Source organism: Leptosomus discolor, chromosome 2 (genome assembly GCF_034619465.1).
Source record: "Leptosomus discolor isolate bLepDis1 chromosome 2, bLepDis1.hap2, whole genome shotgun sequence".
NCBI classification, from domain to species: domain Eukaryota; kingdom Metazoa; phylum Chordata; class Aves; order Leptosomiformes; family Leptosomidae; genus Leptosomus; species Leptosomus discolor.
In genome coordinates, this window is record NC_141392.1 from 119,601,563 (window position 1) to 119,617,135 (window position 15,573).

General features: G+C 46.3%; 2 protein-coding genes across 2 annotated transcripts; both read right to left on the reverse strand.

Moving 5' to 3' along the window:
• Window positions 1-249: 249 nt before the first annotated feature.
• On the reverse strand, window positions 250-4,640 carry TP53I3 (tumor protein p53 inducible protein 3). Its single transcript, XM_009952737.2, has 5 exons — window positions 4,503-4,640; window positions 3,555-3,822; window positions 1,965-2,177; window positions 1,191-1,387; window positions 250-438 (listed from the first exon to the last, which is right to left on the reverse strand). The coding sequence occupies exons 1-5, from the start codon at window positions 4,638-4,640 to the stop codon at window positions 250-252; spliced, it is 1,005 nt and encodes a 334-aa protein (XP_009951039.1).
• A 3,313-nt stretch (window positions 4,641-7,953) lies between these two features.
• Window positions 7,954-14,429, reverse strand: PFN4 (profilin family member 4). The gene is given in 5 exon segments (XM_086460481.1): window positions 7,954-8,054; window positions 11,437-11,468; window positions 11,470-11,540; window positions 12,759-12,896; window positions 14,313-14,429. Coding segments are annotated over 5 exon segments (459 nt in total).
• Between the last annotated feature and the right edge of the window lie 1,144 nt (window positions 14,430-15,573).

Sequence of the window (15,573 nt, forward strand, 5' to 3'; positions counted from 1 at the left end):
AGAGGAGCGCGGGGCCGAGGCGGGCGGGGGGCGCCCCCCGGCGCGTTGTTCAGGGCGGAGGCGGTGCCGCAGCTGCTCCGGAGGGTGTTTATTAACCGCGGCCCGTGGGGCTGTACCCCGCCCCGCCCCGCCCCGGCATCCTCCCACAGCACACCAGTCCGGGTGTGGAAGCAGACCGGGCAGGTTCCCTGCTGGGCCTGCCCCCGTACGGATTCTGCCCCCGTGACAACCGCGGCAGTAAGCCTGTCCTCAAGGTGACGCTGGCATTTCGATGACAATTTTGCCGATATTCTTGTTTTCTTCCATGACCCTGTGTGCGTCCGCGATCTCGTGCAGAGGGTAAACGCTGTCAACGAGCGGCTGGAGGTGAGGGGAGGTTCCTCCAGCAAAATACGGCAGCGCATCTTCTGTGAAGGCTTTCACCAGCCGTTCCTTATACTGAAGGAAAGACGAAAGCATTTGGAAGGTTATTTCCAACCATTTCATTCACAGAGGTATCTCTAAGCGCAGCGTTCGAAATATGCACCGTTCTCAGGAAGACTCTGACGTTTGCACAGTGAGGCGGACATGTAAACATCTGGCAGGTGTAAGTTACAAACAAGATGAAAACTTGTGAGATTAATTAGATTTCATTTGAACTAAATTCTCCAATTATAAGCTCAGCGCAGAACCATTTAAACTCAAGCTGGTAAAATTCTTCAGGATGTTATGTGTTAGAGCACGGACAGAAGTATCCCAGCGCTTTGTGCTGCTGCCTTTTACCGATTTAAAGTGATGTTTCCTTGGTAATTTCTGGGCATCCAAATGGTATTGGTCTCTACTTCGAAAACTGATCTAACTGAGGTTTCCCCCCGCCCCCCTTGCCCCAACGGGATCAAATTGCCTGATCGCTTGAGGTTTGTTTTTTCTTGGGCCAAATCGTTAGATTATGATACTTGCGAAGTACATTAAGAGGTCCTAGGTATCACTTCTGATTCAGCAGTAAAAGAGAGGCATTTGATAAAAATAGAAAAGAGAAATTATCACTTAATTTTGCAACGTTTTCCAAAGCATGTAGTAACAGTACAAGGTGGGGCTTTTTTGGTAATAATGTGTAGATTCTGCTTTAACACTGGTATCAAAAGAAACCTCTCAGAACTATCATCGATTTTAAGACCAAACTGTACACACTATCGACAGCCATTACTTGCCTCCTTGTCTCGGGATCGTAACAGACTTGTATGGATGCTCGCCCTCTTGGAAAGCAGCCTTGCAAGCAGATCTCCATGTACTTCACCTCCACTCAGCAGTCCGTAAATAATCCACCGGCCATCAGTACTCAGACAGTTGAGATTCTTCTCCCAGTATGAGCCACCAACACAGTCTAAAATAACATCTACTCCAGAACCTCAAGTAGAAACAGAACAAGATTTCAGCAATGTAGTGGAGCTGCACTAAAGGCAGGACAATTTCAGGCAAAACTAAAACCTTGTCGTTTATAGCTAGAGAATCAATCCTGAAATTCTAATTTAAATCTTTCTACTGAAATTAGGGATCGGCACAGTGATTTGTAAGGAATCGGGCACAAGAAAAGAATCATTATAGATACCCAGATGCAGACTCTGTCATAAACCATCCCAACGGCTTAGAAAAGCTACCTTTCTCTAACAGTAGAAGAACTAAGTTTTGTGCTTGTATTCAAACACTTCAAAGACAAGTGTGAGGATTTGGTCCCGCGGTTCCCTGTGGAGGCAACAATACACAGGCAACAATATTTATGCCCGAAATGAACACAAAGCCAAAGAGAATCCTTGCAGAAAACAGCGCAAACAAATGAAGGAAAAGAGGGCGTTGGGTTGTGCCAACAAGGTCATCACTGTTGGCTGCTTCACCGACGAAGCTGAAATTGGGCGTGTGTGCGCGCACACGAGGAGGTACACGCTCCTCCTCGAGTGTCACGGCGTCTTTCACGCAGAGGTTCTTACCTTGGGTGAACGCCAAGACCTTTTCACTAAAATCTTCGTTCTTGTAGTTGAACCCCACAGCTGCTCCAGCATTTGCTGTTGCTTTTAGTTTCTCTTGAGTTCCTGCTGTCACGATGGGAATAGCTTTTGCCAGCCTCACCAGCTGAATGGCTGCTATACCAACCCCGCTAGCTCCAGCGTGGATCAGCACTGTCTCGCCCTGCTGTACTTTACCTGAAGGAGGACGTAAGGGAAATGGTTACCCTTGTGGCATCAGCTTTGGATTAAAGCACGATCGGGGTGGAAAATACTGAAGAGGAAGCTGGAAGAGATGCCCTTAAGGGGGCTCTGTTTACATCTTCCTATCCTTCATAAGAGAAGCAAACTCAGAACTAACACAGCTCACAGTGCGCCCACAGGACTCCATTTTACTGACTTCAGTGGAATGACTTTAGCACAGCCCTGTCCAGTTCTGGGCATCCATGACCAAGCCGCTTAGGTCAGCGCCTGTCAGCCTTTTTTATTCCAGGACCGGGCACCAACAGAAAACACACCCGGAGAATGTTAATTCTGGGAAATCAGGCACTCAGCAATGGAGAAAGACCAGAAGCGCTGGGTAACGTTAAGTTCTGCTTTTCATTTTACCATCTACCCTTTGCCCTAATGCAAATGCATTCGTTTGGGCTCCACTGATTGCTGCTGGAAGTGAGGCACCGAGTAGTCCTGGAAGCATGGTCCTCATTGACTACAGGCTGCCAGGAAGCAGCAGTGCTCGAAGCGAGTCTGCATTTCGGGTAGTGAGGAAGGTTACTTGTTTGCCACTCCTGTTCTTTAGTTTTAGCTTTTAGGTGCTACTGCTGAAGAGGGTAGAAGAAGGATATTTGTCAGCGGAGGAAAACCCTGGCAAGTGCTACTGTTAGTGCCTTGATGGCGCATTTTCAAAATGAAGAGTGTGAGCTTATGTCTGTTTTAAATCAGCTCAGAAGGGACTTCACCTAAATTAATGTCTCTGTGAAACAGGGTACAAGAAGATGTTGTCCACTGTAGATCCACAGGCAATTAGTAAGAAAGTTCATGATACGGGCATGCTTGCAGCAAAGTCAAATCTTTAGAAGTAGGATGCGTTTTTAGTTGTTCAGAGACCGCAAGTTATTTCAGGGCTTAGGCTTAATGGAAATGGAGTCTCCTTCTCTGGAGATACTCAAAACCCGCCTGGATGCAATCCTGTGCAACCTGCTCTGGGTGACCCTGCTTTAGCAGGGGGGTTCAACTAGATGATCTCCAGAGGTCCCTTCCAACCCCCGCCTGTCTGTGATTCTGTGAAATTGCCATTCAAGTTGAGAAATAGAGATGGAACGGAAAACTGACCATCTTTCCATATCCGTCCTTGTAAATGTGCAATCAGCAGAGTAAGTTGTGACTGGGGAGATGTGGTTAAGATTTCAGGACCTGGGTCTGGCATACCGCATTCAGACCCACGTGAACGGAGTGACAGAGAAAAGGTTCTCCAAAGGCAAACAGCACTCAGAGGGAGGTGACAAACAGAGGATTTCATAACAGAAAGGAAGAGAAGCTGTTTTGGTGAGACAGATTTGCAAATACACCTCTCACCTACAAAATGCAGCAGCTGAAAGGCTGTTAACCAGGCTTCGGGAATGGCTGCAGCCTGAATAAATGTCATATCACTGGGAATGGGCATCAGATAGCCTTCGGGGACTGCCACGTATTCTGCCTGGCCGCCTCCGGAGAGCAGAGCCATCACCGCATCGCCGATCTTCCACCGGCCCTTGCAGCCAGGTCCGAGCCCAGCCACGCTCCCAGCTGCTTCTAAGCCTAAAATGTCACTTGCTCCTTTGGGGGGAGGGTACTTCCCTCTCCTCTAAAACAAAAGAAAAGAGAGGGAAAGGAAGGAAAAGCCACACATCAGTGAGTGTAATGACCTGCGGTATTTTACTCACACGCCTCCAACCTGAACTCCTATTTATTTAATCCTGATTTTGCACCGTGCAAATGTTCCAGTAATTTGAGGCTCTTCTATCCTCTGGCAACACTTCTTGTTTCCCAAGTACGTTTTGTTCTTAAAACTCTGTGTGCAAATTCAATTTGTTGCAAGTCCCCTTTGTCCAGGCCAATCCATGCTGGAGAGGTACTACGGTCTCCCGTTGCAGAGCGTGGCTTTCAGCTTGAATTAAAGCAGCTCAGACTTAACAATTTGAATGTGATTTCCACCCGCTGGAACTGAGCCAGTGGAACGTTTCATGTTTGTCTCAAATGCCCAGAGAATGGTCTAAGCATCTAGAAAGACCAGAGCTTTGGGTTTACATCTTTTCTTGAACGGCAGCTGCCTTCCCATGCCAGCCCAGCATTGTAGTGACCCAGATAAAAACATTTATCTCCTGAATCAACAGACATCTCTTCTTTCACCCCTATGGACTCTTCCATCCAAATGCTCACCAGGCCCAGTCTGTTTTACCTCTTCAGATCCATGAAGACTTCAGATAGGGGCTTGAAAAATCGGTGTCGTTTTCAGATGCGTAGATCTGCATAACATACACATACCTGGAGTAAATCAGCCCTATTCAGAGCGCTGGCAGAGACCTTCACAAGAACCTCTCCTTCTCCTGGATGTGGTTTCATCACTTTTTTCACATAGAGGTTTTCTGGGCCTCCTGGGCAATCAAAGTAGGCTGCCAACATTTTCTCTGAAAAAAAAAAAAACCAACAGAAAACCCAGCATGAATGCAGGCACACTTATGTGCAGCTGGAAGACCTCAGTAATCGGCAACCACAGCTCCACAGACTCCACTCTGCAGATGGACAATGCAAACTGGGACACAGTTTGAAGGCAGGAGAGGGGAGGGCTGCCAGAGAAAGCTGAGGAGTTATAACGCAATGAAATACATTAACATTGGGACACAACATACCGTTGCAAAAGCCACTTGAAGGTCCGTGAAGATCACCTTGCATCAAGTCATAGGCTTTAACCCTGCACAGAACCGTGCGTGGATCCAGCAGCACTGACGACCCACTCACCTTAACTGTTCAATGTAACACCCAAATGAAAATCACACCCTTTGCTCTCGACTTCCTGCACGATTAGGGCTCCAGTGCTCAACTGACTAAAGGACACAGGCCCTTAGAACAACAGACACAAATGGGATTTTAAAACTCTCAGCAGAAAGAGCCGTTCTTTGACACACCTAAAATCATGCAAGTGCTGCCTTACGATTCAGCCCGTCGATGGCAACTTGAAGATACACAAAGGCACGACAGTGAATTAGCACAAATGAAAGATAACAAAGGGTTTTTTAAATTCCTATTTATTTCCTGTGCCTCAGCAGTGCTTCCCGTGTGCCTGATGCACTCTGGTACACGGTCCCACTGCTGCAGGAGTCTTTCAAGTAACTCAGACACAGTTCCTGGGTTCCTCAGTTTCGGCACCAGCAGTTGTTGAGATGGGCTTGAATTGTCAAGCCTCCTCCTACCTGGCAAAATCAAATCTGGAGCAGTCTTCCCTTTATGTTATGATTTCTGCACAGGAAAAGCTAAGAACAAACTTTATTTTTTGTGGTAAGACTGCAAATGTGGAACGATGAACACACTGAAGCCCCGGGAACGTAAATCCCCACAGGGTGGTGCTCTATGGCTATTTTACGGTGAATTACTCGAGTACAATGTAACTTAAAGTCATTTCATTCAGAGGCTGGCTGGCTGTTAGTTGTTTTCAGCTGAACCATTTAATCCAGTCCCACAAAATTTGTTTGTATTAGCACAAAATTTTAATGGGAAGCCCACCAGGTACCATCCTGTAAAAGATGCTTCTGCTCTCTTAACTGTGTCCAAATTTAGCCTATTAAATATAAGATGCAAAAGAAGCTTTTGTCCCTCTTCCAACACAGTTCACTAACCTGAATTTTTATAAATGCTTGTCTTTGTTGCTAGAAGCAGACCCACAAAAATATATATATAAAAAAATAGATACAGTGAGGATCAAACAGCTACATTGCTTTCAAAGGCATGGAAAACTGCAGGAATTGAAAAACAAGTTTCCAACCAAGTGCAACAACTTCATGCTGACAGATCTGCCAGCAGTGGCCCAAACCAGCAATTTAAAGAAGTTACGTGTTTCCCGAGCACGATTTGTGACTCACCTTTTTCCTGTAAAGAAGGGAGGGTGTTCTCCGCACTGGGAACGAACCCAGCCCGTCCTCGGGAACAGAGTCTGGTCCCAGTTCCTCCTCTCCCACCTCTGCCCTTGCCATCGGCCATTCCCCAGGAAGTCAAGGGGTGGAACAGGGTGAGGTTGCGTTTTACTTTGGGGGCACAGACATGAGCAGAGTCAGAAATATTAGCACAGCTCCCCATCATTTCCCCCCACAGACCTAGCTGAGCCCACAGATTGAGGCAGAAATCTCCTTTCCCCTTTGGCACTGAGGCAGAGATCTGCTGCTCCCCCCCGGCGCCCAGGAAGGTTTGGTCGAATGCTTCTGCTGTGCGGATCCGCTGGATGGGTGCGCAGTGGTGTGGTTTGGGGCAGAGCGCTCAGCTGCTGCTTGGGGTTTCTGAACTCTGAGCAGGGCGGACCACATTTACTGAAGTTGCATGAAGGGCACATGAGCTGCGACAGCCCTTAGGCTGTAGATCCACCCGAGGAGGCTTCACGGTGCTCCCGCTCCCGTAAGACAGCGGTGTTTGAAGTGTACTGGTTCAGGTCCGGCAGCCTGCTGCATTTCTACCTGGTGTTTTGGCTGCCTGGTCGCACCTTTTCATTGAGCTTCGCTGTTTTCCCCAGAGGGAGAAGGATCAGGTCATGCCTTTCTCCATGTCCTAGTTGCCAGCTCTTGAGTATTTGAGAGTTGTCAGGGAATAAAATTGGTCCTTCAAAGTATTTAAAAATGCCTGTGCAATATCTTCTGTGGATATTTTTCCTATGGTGTTTGAGATTTTTTGGATTCAGGCTTTTAAACTCTTCTATGAAACTGAACTAATTTAGAATCAAATAGAGCTAAAAAATCTTTTGTTCTCATGTGACTCAAAGGGTTAATAATTTATTTATTTCTGCAGATGAAAAGATCATGGAGTCTGGTCTTCTTGAGATTGCTTTCCACCTGGTGATGTCGGCAGAGCCTCAGCTGTCCCCTTTACAGAAATGGATTCACTCAAATGTGGATTCTTTGATGTCTTACAGTACAGTCTGATTCAAGCTTGGTGGTGATGTCCCCCTCCCCAGTCCTCACAGAACTTTGCAATCTGCCACAATTTAAAATAACTTCCTATGGCGGTCAGTTACAATGCAAATTGACATGTTAACGTGTGTTTTATTTGTAATATCGAAAGGTGTACAGGACAACCTGAAAATCTGTTCATGTAACCATTTCCTTCATCCCTTGGGTCTGTGGTGCTACGCATAGCTTTAATGCTGTGAGAGAAGTTTCTTTGCTTGGGGAGACTACTCATTTTCTTATCTGGAAACAGGCTAAGAGACAACATTAGAAAGATTAAGCAGAGCATCTTAAGCCAAATCTCAAAGACAGTACTTTCGATTCAGTTAAGAAACTTAGATGATAGATGCACAGTGTAGTCCTTTTGTGAGCAGCGAGCCCTCAAGAGTTCTTGACAAAACAGAGGGAAACTCAGCCGTTGGAATGTTGTAAAGCAGTAGTTTCTTGCTTAAACTGGATAATGCTTCAAACTTCTATACTTTATTTCCTTGTGAGGTTGACAAAGTTCAAGTTTTCTGCTGATTCAGCTATCTTTCTCTGTAAAATAGTCCGCTATAATAACACAAGGAAATAAATAAATTTAAAAAATAATTAACAATTATTAAAATCGTATACAGAAGAGCTGTAAGAGAGATGCTTGTTTTCAAGTTCAAATACACCTCAGACTATACTGTGCTCAAAAGAAGTCAGCTGGATTTCTAGCTGAAATCAAAAATACTATGTACTGGGTTTGCATGACAAGGTTTGGGTAGCGGGGGGGTTATAGGGGTGGCTTCTGTGAGAAGTTGCTAGAAGTTTCCCCTGTGTCCGATACAGTCAATGACAGATGGCTCCAAGACGGACCCGCCACTGGCCAAGGCCGAGTCCATCAGTGGTGGTGGTAGCGCCTCTGGGATAACGTGTTTAAGAGAGAGAAAAGTTATTGTGCAGCAGGAATTGCAGCGAGTGAGAGGAGTGAGAATATGTGAGAGAAACATCCTGCAGACAGCCAGGTCAGTGAAGAAGGAGGGGGAGGAGATGCTCCAGGCACCGGAGCAGCGATTCCCCTGCGGCCTGTGGTGAAGACCACGGTGAGGCAGGCTGTCCCCCTGCAGCGCATGGGCGGTGGAGCAGATGACTGCCTACACCCCGTGGAGGGCCCCCACGCCGGAGTAGGTGGATGCCTGAAGGAAGCTGTGACCCCGTGGGAAGCCTGCACCGGAGCAGGCTCCTGGCAGGACCTGTGGCCCGTGGAGAGAGAGAAGCCCACGCTGGAGCAGGTTTGCTGCCAGAGACCCCGCGAGGGAGGCTCATGTTGGAGCAGTCGGTTCCTGAAGGACTGCACCCCATGGAGCAGACCCACGCTGGAGCAGTTCATGAAGAACTGTAGCCCGTGGCAGGACTCATGCTGGAGAAGTCATGGAGGACTGTCTGCTGTGAGAGGGACCCCACATTAGAGCAGGGGAAACGTGTGAGGAGTCCTCTCCCTGAGGAGGAAGGAGCGGCAGGAACAACAGGGTGATGAGCTGACCCCAACCCCCATTCCCTGTCCCCTGCATGTCTTGGGGCGAGGAGGGAGAGAAATTGGGAATAAAGTTAAGCCCAGGAAAGAAGGGAGGGGTGCGAGGAAGGTGTTAAGATTTGGTTTTAGTTCTCTTTACTCCTCTCTGAGTTGATTGGTAATAAATTACATTTTTTCCCCAAGTCGAGTCTGTTTTGCCTGTGAGGGTAAATGCTGAGTGATCTCCCTGTCCTTATCCCAACCCACAAGCCTGTTGTTATGTTTTCTCTCCCCTGTCCAGCTGAAGGAGGGGGAGTGATAGAACCATCCAGCCAGGGTCAACCCACCACATACTAATACCTATATTCACGACGTATTGTCTGGGTTAAAGCATAAACACTGAGCACTTTAAATCATTTTCAGAAATCTCTTGTAACATGTGAAGAAAAGCAACTTTGTTTTCTTTTTGCAAAGAAAACATCCAGAACAGTAAGAATAAACCCCAGAAAATACACATTGTCAAACCTGCTGCAAATCTGGCCCTGGAAACGCTTAGACCTTAGACTTCACTCAGGAACAGTGGCCAATTATGGACAATGTGACTATTTGCAAGACCAAATAACTTGTGTGCAAATTGTTACAGGATTTTGCAAGTGTTGGCATTTTTTGCAATCTCCCAATGTTGCACTTTCTGCCTTCCTCCTGGGGCAGCAAAGAAGTGTCAACTGTGATATGGCTCCTGAATTTATTACTGAGCCAGCTGGACAGACTTGGGGCTAAATAACACAATGGCACCTTTTGGATTTGCTTGAGCTTCGTTTGTAGCACTGCAGAAAAAGGATAGAGCTAGCCTGAAGTTAGCTTAAAATATAAGGCCCTATTCTTAGATTTAGTAAGTCTCATTAATGCTGCCCTAGATGGAAACAGTCCCTTGAAACACTCCATACCTGGAAGGACCATCCTGGTTTGGTAGTATTTCATATTGGTTATGACCCAGTAATTAAAAACTCCTGTTAATGTTACCAGGATGGGAAATCGTGTCTGTTCCTCAGCTCATAGCCCAGCACATAAATGTCCCCCCAAATTCACATCATTTGAAGTTAATGTGCCGGCCAAACAAATACCTACAATACCTAATCTCTAACAGAGCCATCGCAGCTGCTAAATATGACAGGGATGAGGCAGAACCATGTCAGGAGCACAAGAAAATCGAGGCTCTCTAGGCAGTGCGGTGCTGGTACAATGGCTTTGTGCTCAACCTGGTTTGAGACACTGACAAGTGGCCAAGAACACTAGAAAGCAGAACATAACATAAAGCAGCCGGAGGTTGCTCTGATAGCTGAGGCCGAAATGACCACAGGAAAGATCCGAAAAATGCAGGCAATCCACTCCCCTCTTCCCTTGGCCTCTCTGCAGTCAGGTGCGTTTTGGTCACACGCAGCGGGGGGCTGTGAAGTGTGAAGAAGCGGAGAGGCTGCAGCGGAGGCCAGTTTCTGCCAGCCTGGCACCAAGCACAGCCCCACCAGCCAAGAACCAGGCTTGTGAGGGTCCAGCAGGCAAGTTTGTTTTAAAACCTGTATTATAGCCTCAGAAACTTCTGTTCTTGATCGTAGCTTTTTGAATTGTAAAAGTCTTTTGAAAAAGGTCAGATGAAAAATTTGTTACTTGAGAGTCTTATAGCTCATTCCAGATGAAACAGCTTGTGCCCTAAACCACAAATTCATTCCACTTACTTTTATGGAGCTCAATGAGGAACAAAACCTGGGAGCACAGTGGGCCTAGAGTTTCACTCCTTTTCAGTCAAAGGAGATGGGCATTTCCATAAATTTAGTTGAATCTTACTGCTCTACGAAATACTCCTTAGAAATACCCTTGAAATTCCTTAGAATTACCCCTATGGTGAAAACCAAGGCTATTCTGGGAATCAGCGCTTCTGCATTTTATCTATTTGGATGATGCCACAGAATGATTAGATCCTTGCTATGGAGTCAGCCATACATTACATCAAAAAGACGTGTGACCCTGTTATTTATCTCCCAGACCAAGGACAATGAGTGGTTAATCCTTGCCAGCACCTGACACAAAGGCAAAGCTACATTTGAGATGCAATCGGGATCCTGCAGCTGGTCTGCAAAGGGCTGGGTTTTGCAACATTCCCAATTGGGGAACAAAGAGATGTTAGCACTAAGTCTTCAAACCACTGAGCCCAAGAGAAAGGAACTTAACAGGGCTCACACAAAGGAAACAGGCAGGAGAGGGAAGGAAATGGGCACTTTTGTTAGAGAAGACGTGCTTTGTTACCAGGAGACAAGGAAACTAGCTTCGTGCCATCTCCAGATTCACGTGTCAGAAAAGAGACTCCAGCTTTCTGCTAGAGACTAGGCTTTCTAGAAGAAGTCTGAAACCCTCAGAGAGCTCATGTGTCATTCAAGAAGTGGACTGTGAAGCAGAGTATCAGAGCTGATGCCCTGCAAAAATGTGTGAAAAACCTCGGCGTTAGGCGTATGAGGTCAAGGAAATGTGGGTCTCAGGTCCCATTTTGTTGAAGGGTAACTGACAGAAAATGTGTGCCAGAACAGCCAAGGAAAAAGAGATTTTTGCAACCTGCTCATACCCACAGAGGCGCTGGAGCACGTGTGCCTAGCACGGCGGGATGAGATGTCAGCAGCTGTGGAGCAATAACCCATGTATTCAGTTTCCCAGATTTTCAGGATTTTGTAGTCCATCAAATTAATTTTTGAAGCTGTTTGCAAGGGTGGAGCAGGCACACAGATACAGGCACCTCTCTTACCTAGTTTCTCCACAGCTTCCATGCACACTGAGATACATGTCGGCTCTGTAAGTAGCATCCACGGTGAAAGTCTTTGTTTTCACAACTATCAGGCCTCCATCTGGCTAGATAAGATGGAAAATTGGTGTAAAGTTACAAGGTTCTAAAAAATACATATTGCCTTACAGTTTGGGCCAATTACAGGCATTTTCTTTGCCGATATACCTGTTTTCTGGGGGGAAAAAAGGCAAATGCTGTTTCAAAGTCTAAGCCAGGGCACAGACAAACAGTGACAGTGCATATTTTGAAGACTGCGGACTATTAAAGCATGCCAGTTAAATGCTTTATAATATTGCCTATTCTCGCTTCTATTGATTAATGTATTATTGCACAGCTTTCTGAAGAAGTGTTATCCTAGTGCTCAATGTCATATGCAAAAGCATTGATAAATGCAAATAAAATAACTAGTATTTACATGAAAGCATGCCCAGTGTTTTATGAAATCTGCCTCCCAAACTCTGCCTCACTCCTTTATAACATGGAATCGAAAAAGACATTGCAAAGTACTGCAGTTTTCTGAAACAGTATCCAAATTTAAGAGCTGCTCATCCTGTTCTGTAAGTTGCTTAGCGCATTTCAGGATGGATTTACTGGGGAGGGGAAGAATTAAGAAGACCCCAGTGACAACCAGTTGGATGTATTTATTTCAGATTCTGTGACTCGGCAGCAGTAACAAAATTCTGCCGTCCCGAGCATGGCTGCATGCAGCTGTGTCCTCAGTTTCTGTCTCTGAATTTTAGAGGTGACTTTCTGAGGCTGGAGGCCCACAGAGGAAGGAAGCTGTCAAACACGGTTCTGCTCAGCCATGTCTCTTCTCTCCCCGCACCCAGTTACCTTAGTCTGGCCCTAGGCTTGCCAGGCCCTCCTATTACCTGATCAATTAATTAATAGGCAAGGAATCAACCCAGCCAAAAAATGAAGTGATGTTTTTTTCTCAGCTTAGGGAGAGGAACTGATTGAAAGGAGAATGCGATAGGCAGTGCAGCTGCTGTTAGGGCAATAAATGGTGTTACCCGTAAAATTTGCATTATACAGCTGACACTTTTTGGCATTCTGCACCGATTTCATTCCACACTTGCTGCGAAGGTGATATGGAGAGAAAAGGAAAGAAGGCAGGCAGGCAGGCAGGCAGGCAGGCAGGCAGCAGGCAGGAAGGAAAGAAAGAAAAAGAAAAGAAAAGCATGTGGAGGCTTTCTACTTGTGTTACAGTATTCATGTAACCAGGCAGCGAGAGAAGGAAGCCTCCAGATTTCTCAGGACGGCCACAGCTCTTGCCAACGTACATTTCGAAGGCAGAGGGAATGCTCATCTGTGCGGACACATTTATAGTAATTCTCCTTGAAGCAGAGTCCTCGCCTTCTGACTTGCAGTAAGTTCTTGTAGAAAGCGTAGATATGGTTTAAAGCATTCTGTGGTGGCACCTAGGTTAACACAACACAGTGTTATGGACCAAAAATGTACGTTTTTGCAATGCTGAACTGCTTTCCAGCCCTCCGCTGTCATTTACAGTTCACGTAAAATTATGATGTGACTAAACCCAAGTCTGCCTGGCTTTGAAACTAGACCTGGTTTCTGTACAGTCCACTGTATTTTCAAAGTCTCATTTGAAACAATCTGCTTACTCTGTGATTACTATCTGTGTAGTTCCATTACTCAGCAACACTCCTCTAGGTAGGCAATGCGCCCCGTGGTGACAGGACCTTTCTGTTAAAGACAGCATAGGGTGGGCACAGCCTTCCCCGGGCTTGCGCTGAGCTTACCCAAGGGTGCCAGTTTCAAATAATTTTAGTCTTCAGTGGGGAATTGTAACTTTTAGCAGGTCCAGCCCGGATCATCACACCTCAGTGGAGCATTCTACACGGGGTCACAAATCTATTCACGTCAATGAGCTCTTGGGCTCAGTGTATGTGTGACGGGGTCACTGGTTTGGCAGATTTATATTCAGCTGGTTGGATGAGATGATCCAATGATCCCTTCTGGCCTGAAATTCTTTCAAGTCAGTGGAGCTGGTGACAATTTATACTGGCTGAGGCCTTTGCTCTGGACCTCAGCATGCAATCTGCCTTGCTGAAGAGCCAGCAGGCTGGCATCTCTCAAAGCTGTGGTTTATATTAAAGACATATTAAAGGTGATGTCACTATTAGCTAGTGGACTGGTGACTGCTGAGAATCTGCCCCCAGGGATGGGGCTATCTTAATGAGAGCTTCATCTTCTGGACACATTCTGCTGAGCATCCCAAGGGGAGCAACCCTGGAAAAACTGCCTGGAAGTGTTTGAGAGCTGGTATCACAGCTAAGCTGCATCTATCCCAGCAAATTTAAGGTGCCAGGGAGCAGTTCTGGCTCCTGTCAGAGCAACCCGGGTACAGTTTTGGCCTGTGCCAGCAAGCACTTTCCCAAACAATTCCCAGGCACAGTTTGCAAAATTAGAATGACCCAGGGCTGCTCCCCACAGGGAACCTGGTACAGCCACACTGGTGTGGGGTTACAGTATGGGCACGGGTCGTTCCACAGCCGCAGGTCGCAGTGCCAGAGAACGGACCCACACACATCTGCTTTACTGTGCAATCACTGAGTGCAAAGCGGGTAAAGAGGACTTCAAAAATCCAGTTAAAGGGCATCTTTCTTCCAAAGATGTGAAATCAGTCGTCATCTTCACAAGTCAGCCTCTCAACACAGCAGCGGGGCTGTACCCAGGTAACTGGGGCTCCGAGGTTGAAAGGAACGAGCGTATCTAGTAGAGCGCAGCGCTCCCTGCCATTATCCCTGCTTTGTGCTCTGGATTCCCGGAGGTTCTACCTCTGCTGCCACTTCTCAGGACACGCTTTGATCGCTTACATTAAAGCCAAAGGCTGATGCACAGACTTTTCTTCCCTTTATGTCAATGACAGCTGCGTTTTCCACATGCTTAGTTCTGATAAAACTGTCATTCAGCAAAGCCTGCAGTGGGTTCATTTTCCTTCTGTTTTGTAAAAAGAAATAGATATGTAAGTGTTCGTTCCCCTTCCCTTTTATACTAGAAATCAGATCTTCCTCCAAATGGAATTCAGGAGTTCCAGCAAAAGTAATGCTAGGCCTCAGATAAGCAAAATTAAAAAAATTTAAAAAAAATTGTAAAAACAAGAGAGCAGCAGAGTAAACCAGCAGAAAATGGTTCCCTTTCTCAGAAAGTCCATAAAAGTCCAGCTACATTTTTATAGTGCAAATGTTTCTGGGTTCCTTTTTTCCTGGCATTTCATTTTCCTCTCACTGAGGAAAGAGTCCACAGTGAATACACTGAGAAATGACAAAAAACTTGCTACAACCAGAGCAGAAATAGGGGGGGTGGGGGTGGTTTCTCAGCCAGGCCTGACCCAAACCAAAAATTATTTTCTTTTTCAATGGTCAGCACTAACACGGTTACCGTTAGATCTCTGGGTCAGTGTGACACGACTAGGGCGCTGCTTGAAACTTTATGTTTCTCTCATGTGACCATTATCTCTGGTTGTCTGCATAAGCAGCAACAAGAAAAGTTAAATGCTGGTGAAATCTTCGGAGAACTGCCAGTTGGCATCTTGTTCGCTTCAATCCTGGGCAGGTACGAGGTGCTGGCGAAAATTGCAGACTGACAGTTCTGTTTGTGCCATTGTGCTCAAATCATAATTAATCAGTAAAAAAAGTAGTATTTTCTTATCATTAGAGTACAGCCATATCGTACAGCAGGTTTAAGTTTCAATTTGTGTTTCACAAAGTCAGTATTACACGATAATGTATGAAATCTTGTAATAGAACTTAGTCAACTAACTCTGGATAAACCTTGTGGCTTTATTGCTACCTAACCTAGAAGGGTTTATTTTACACGAGGGTATTGGAAATGACATTAATATTGCAATTAAATAAAGCTGTCGGGCTTATCAAGCTAAGCCATCAGGCTGGAGCGTTTATTACCAGTTCCTGAGCAATGAGGATGTATTTGAACTTTAAACAAAAAAGCAACGAGCCACCCCGGTTAGGGGGTCGCGGCCAGCCGCCAGGCCCCGCGGGGAGCCCGGCAGGAGGCCGTAGGGCTCGGCACGGAGCGCTGGGCGCCGCGGCCGCCGCTGACGGGGCTCCCCTGCAG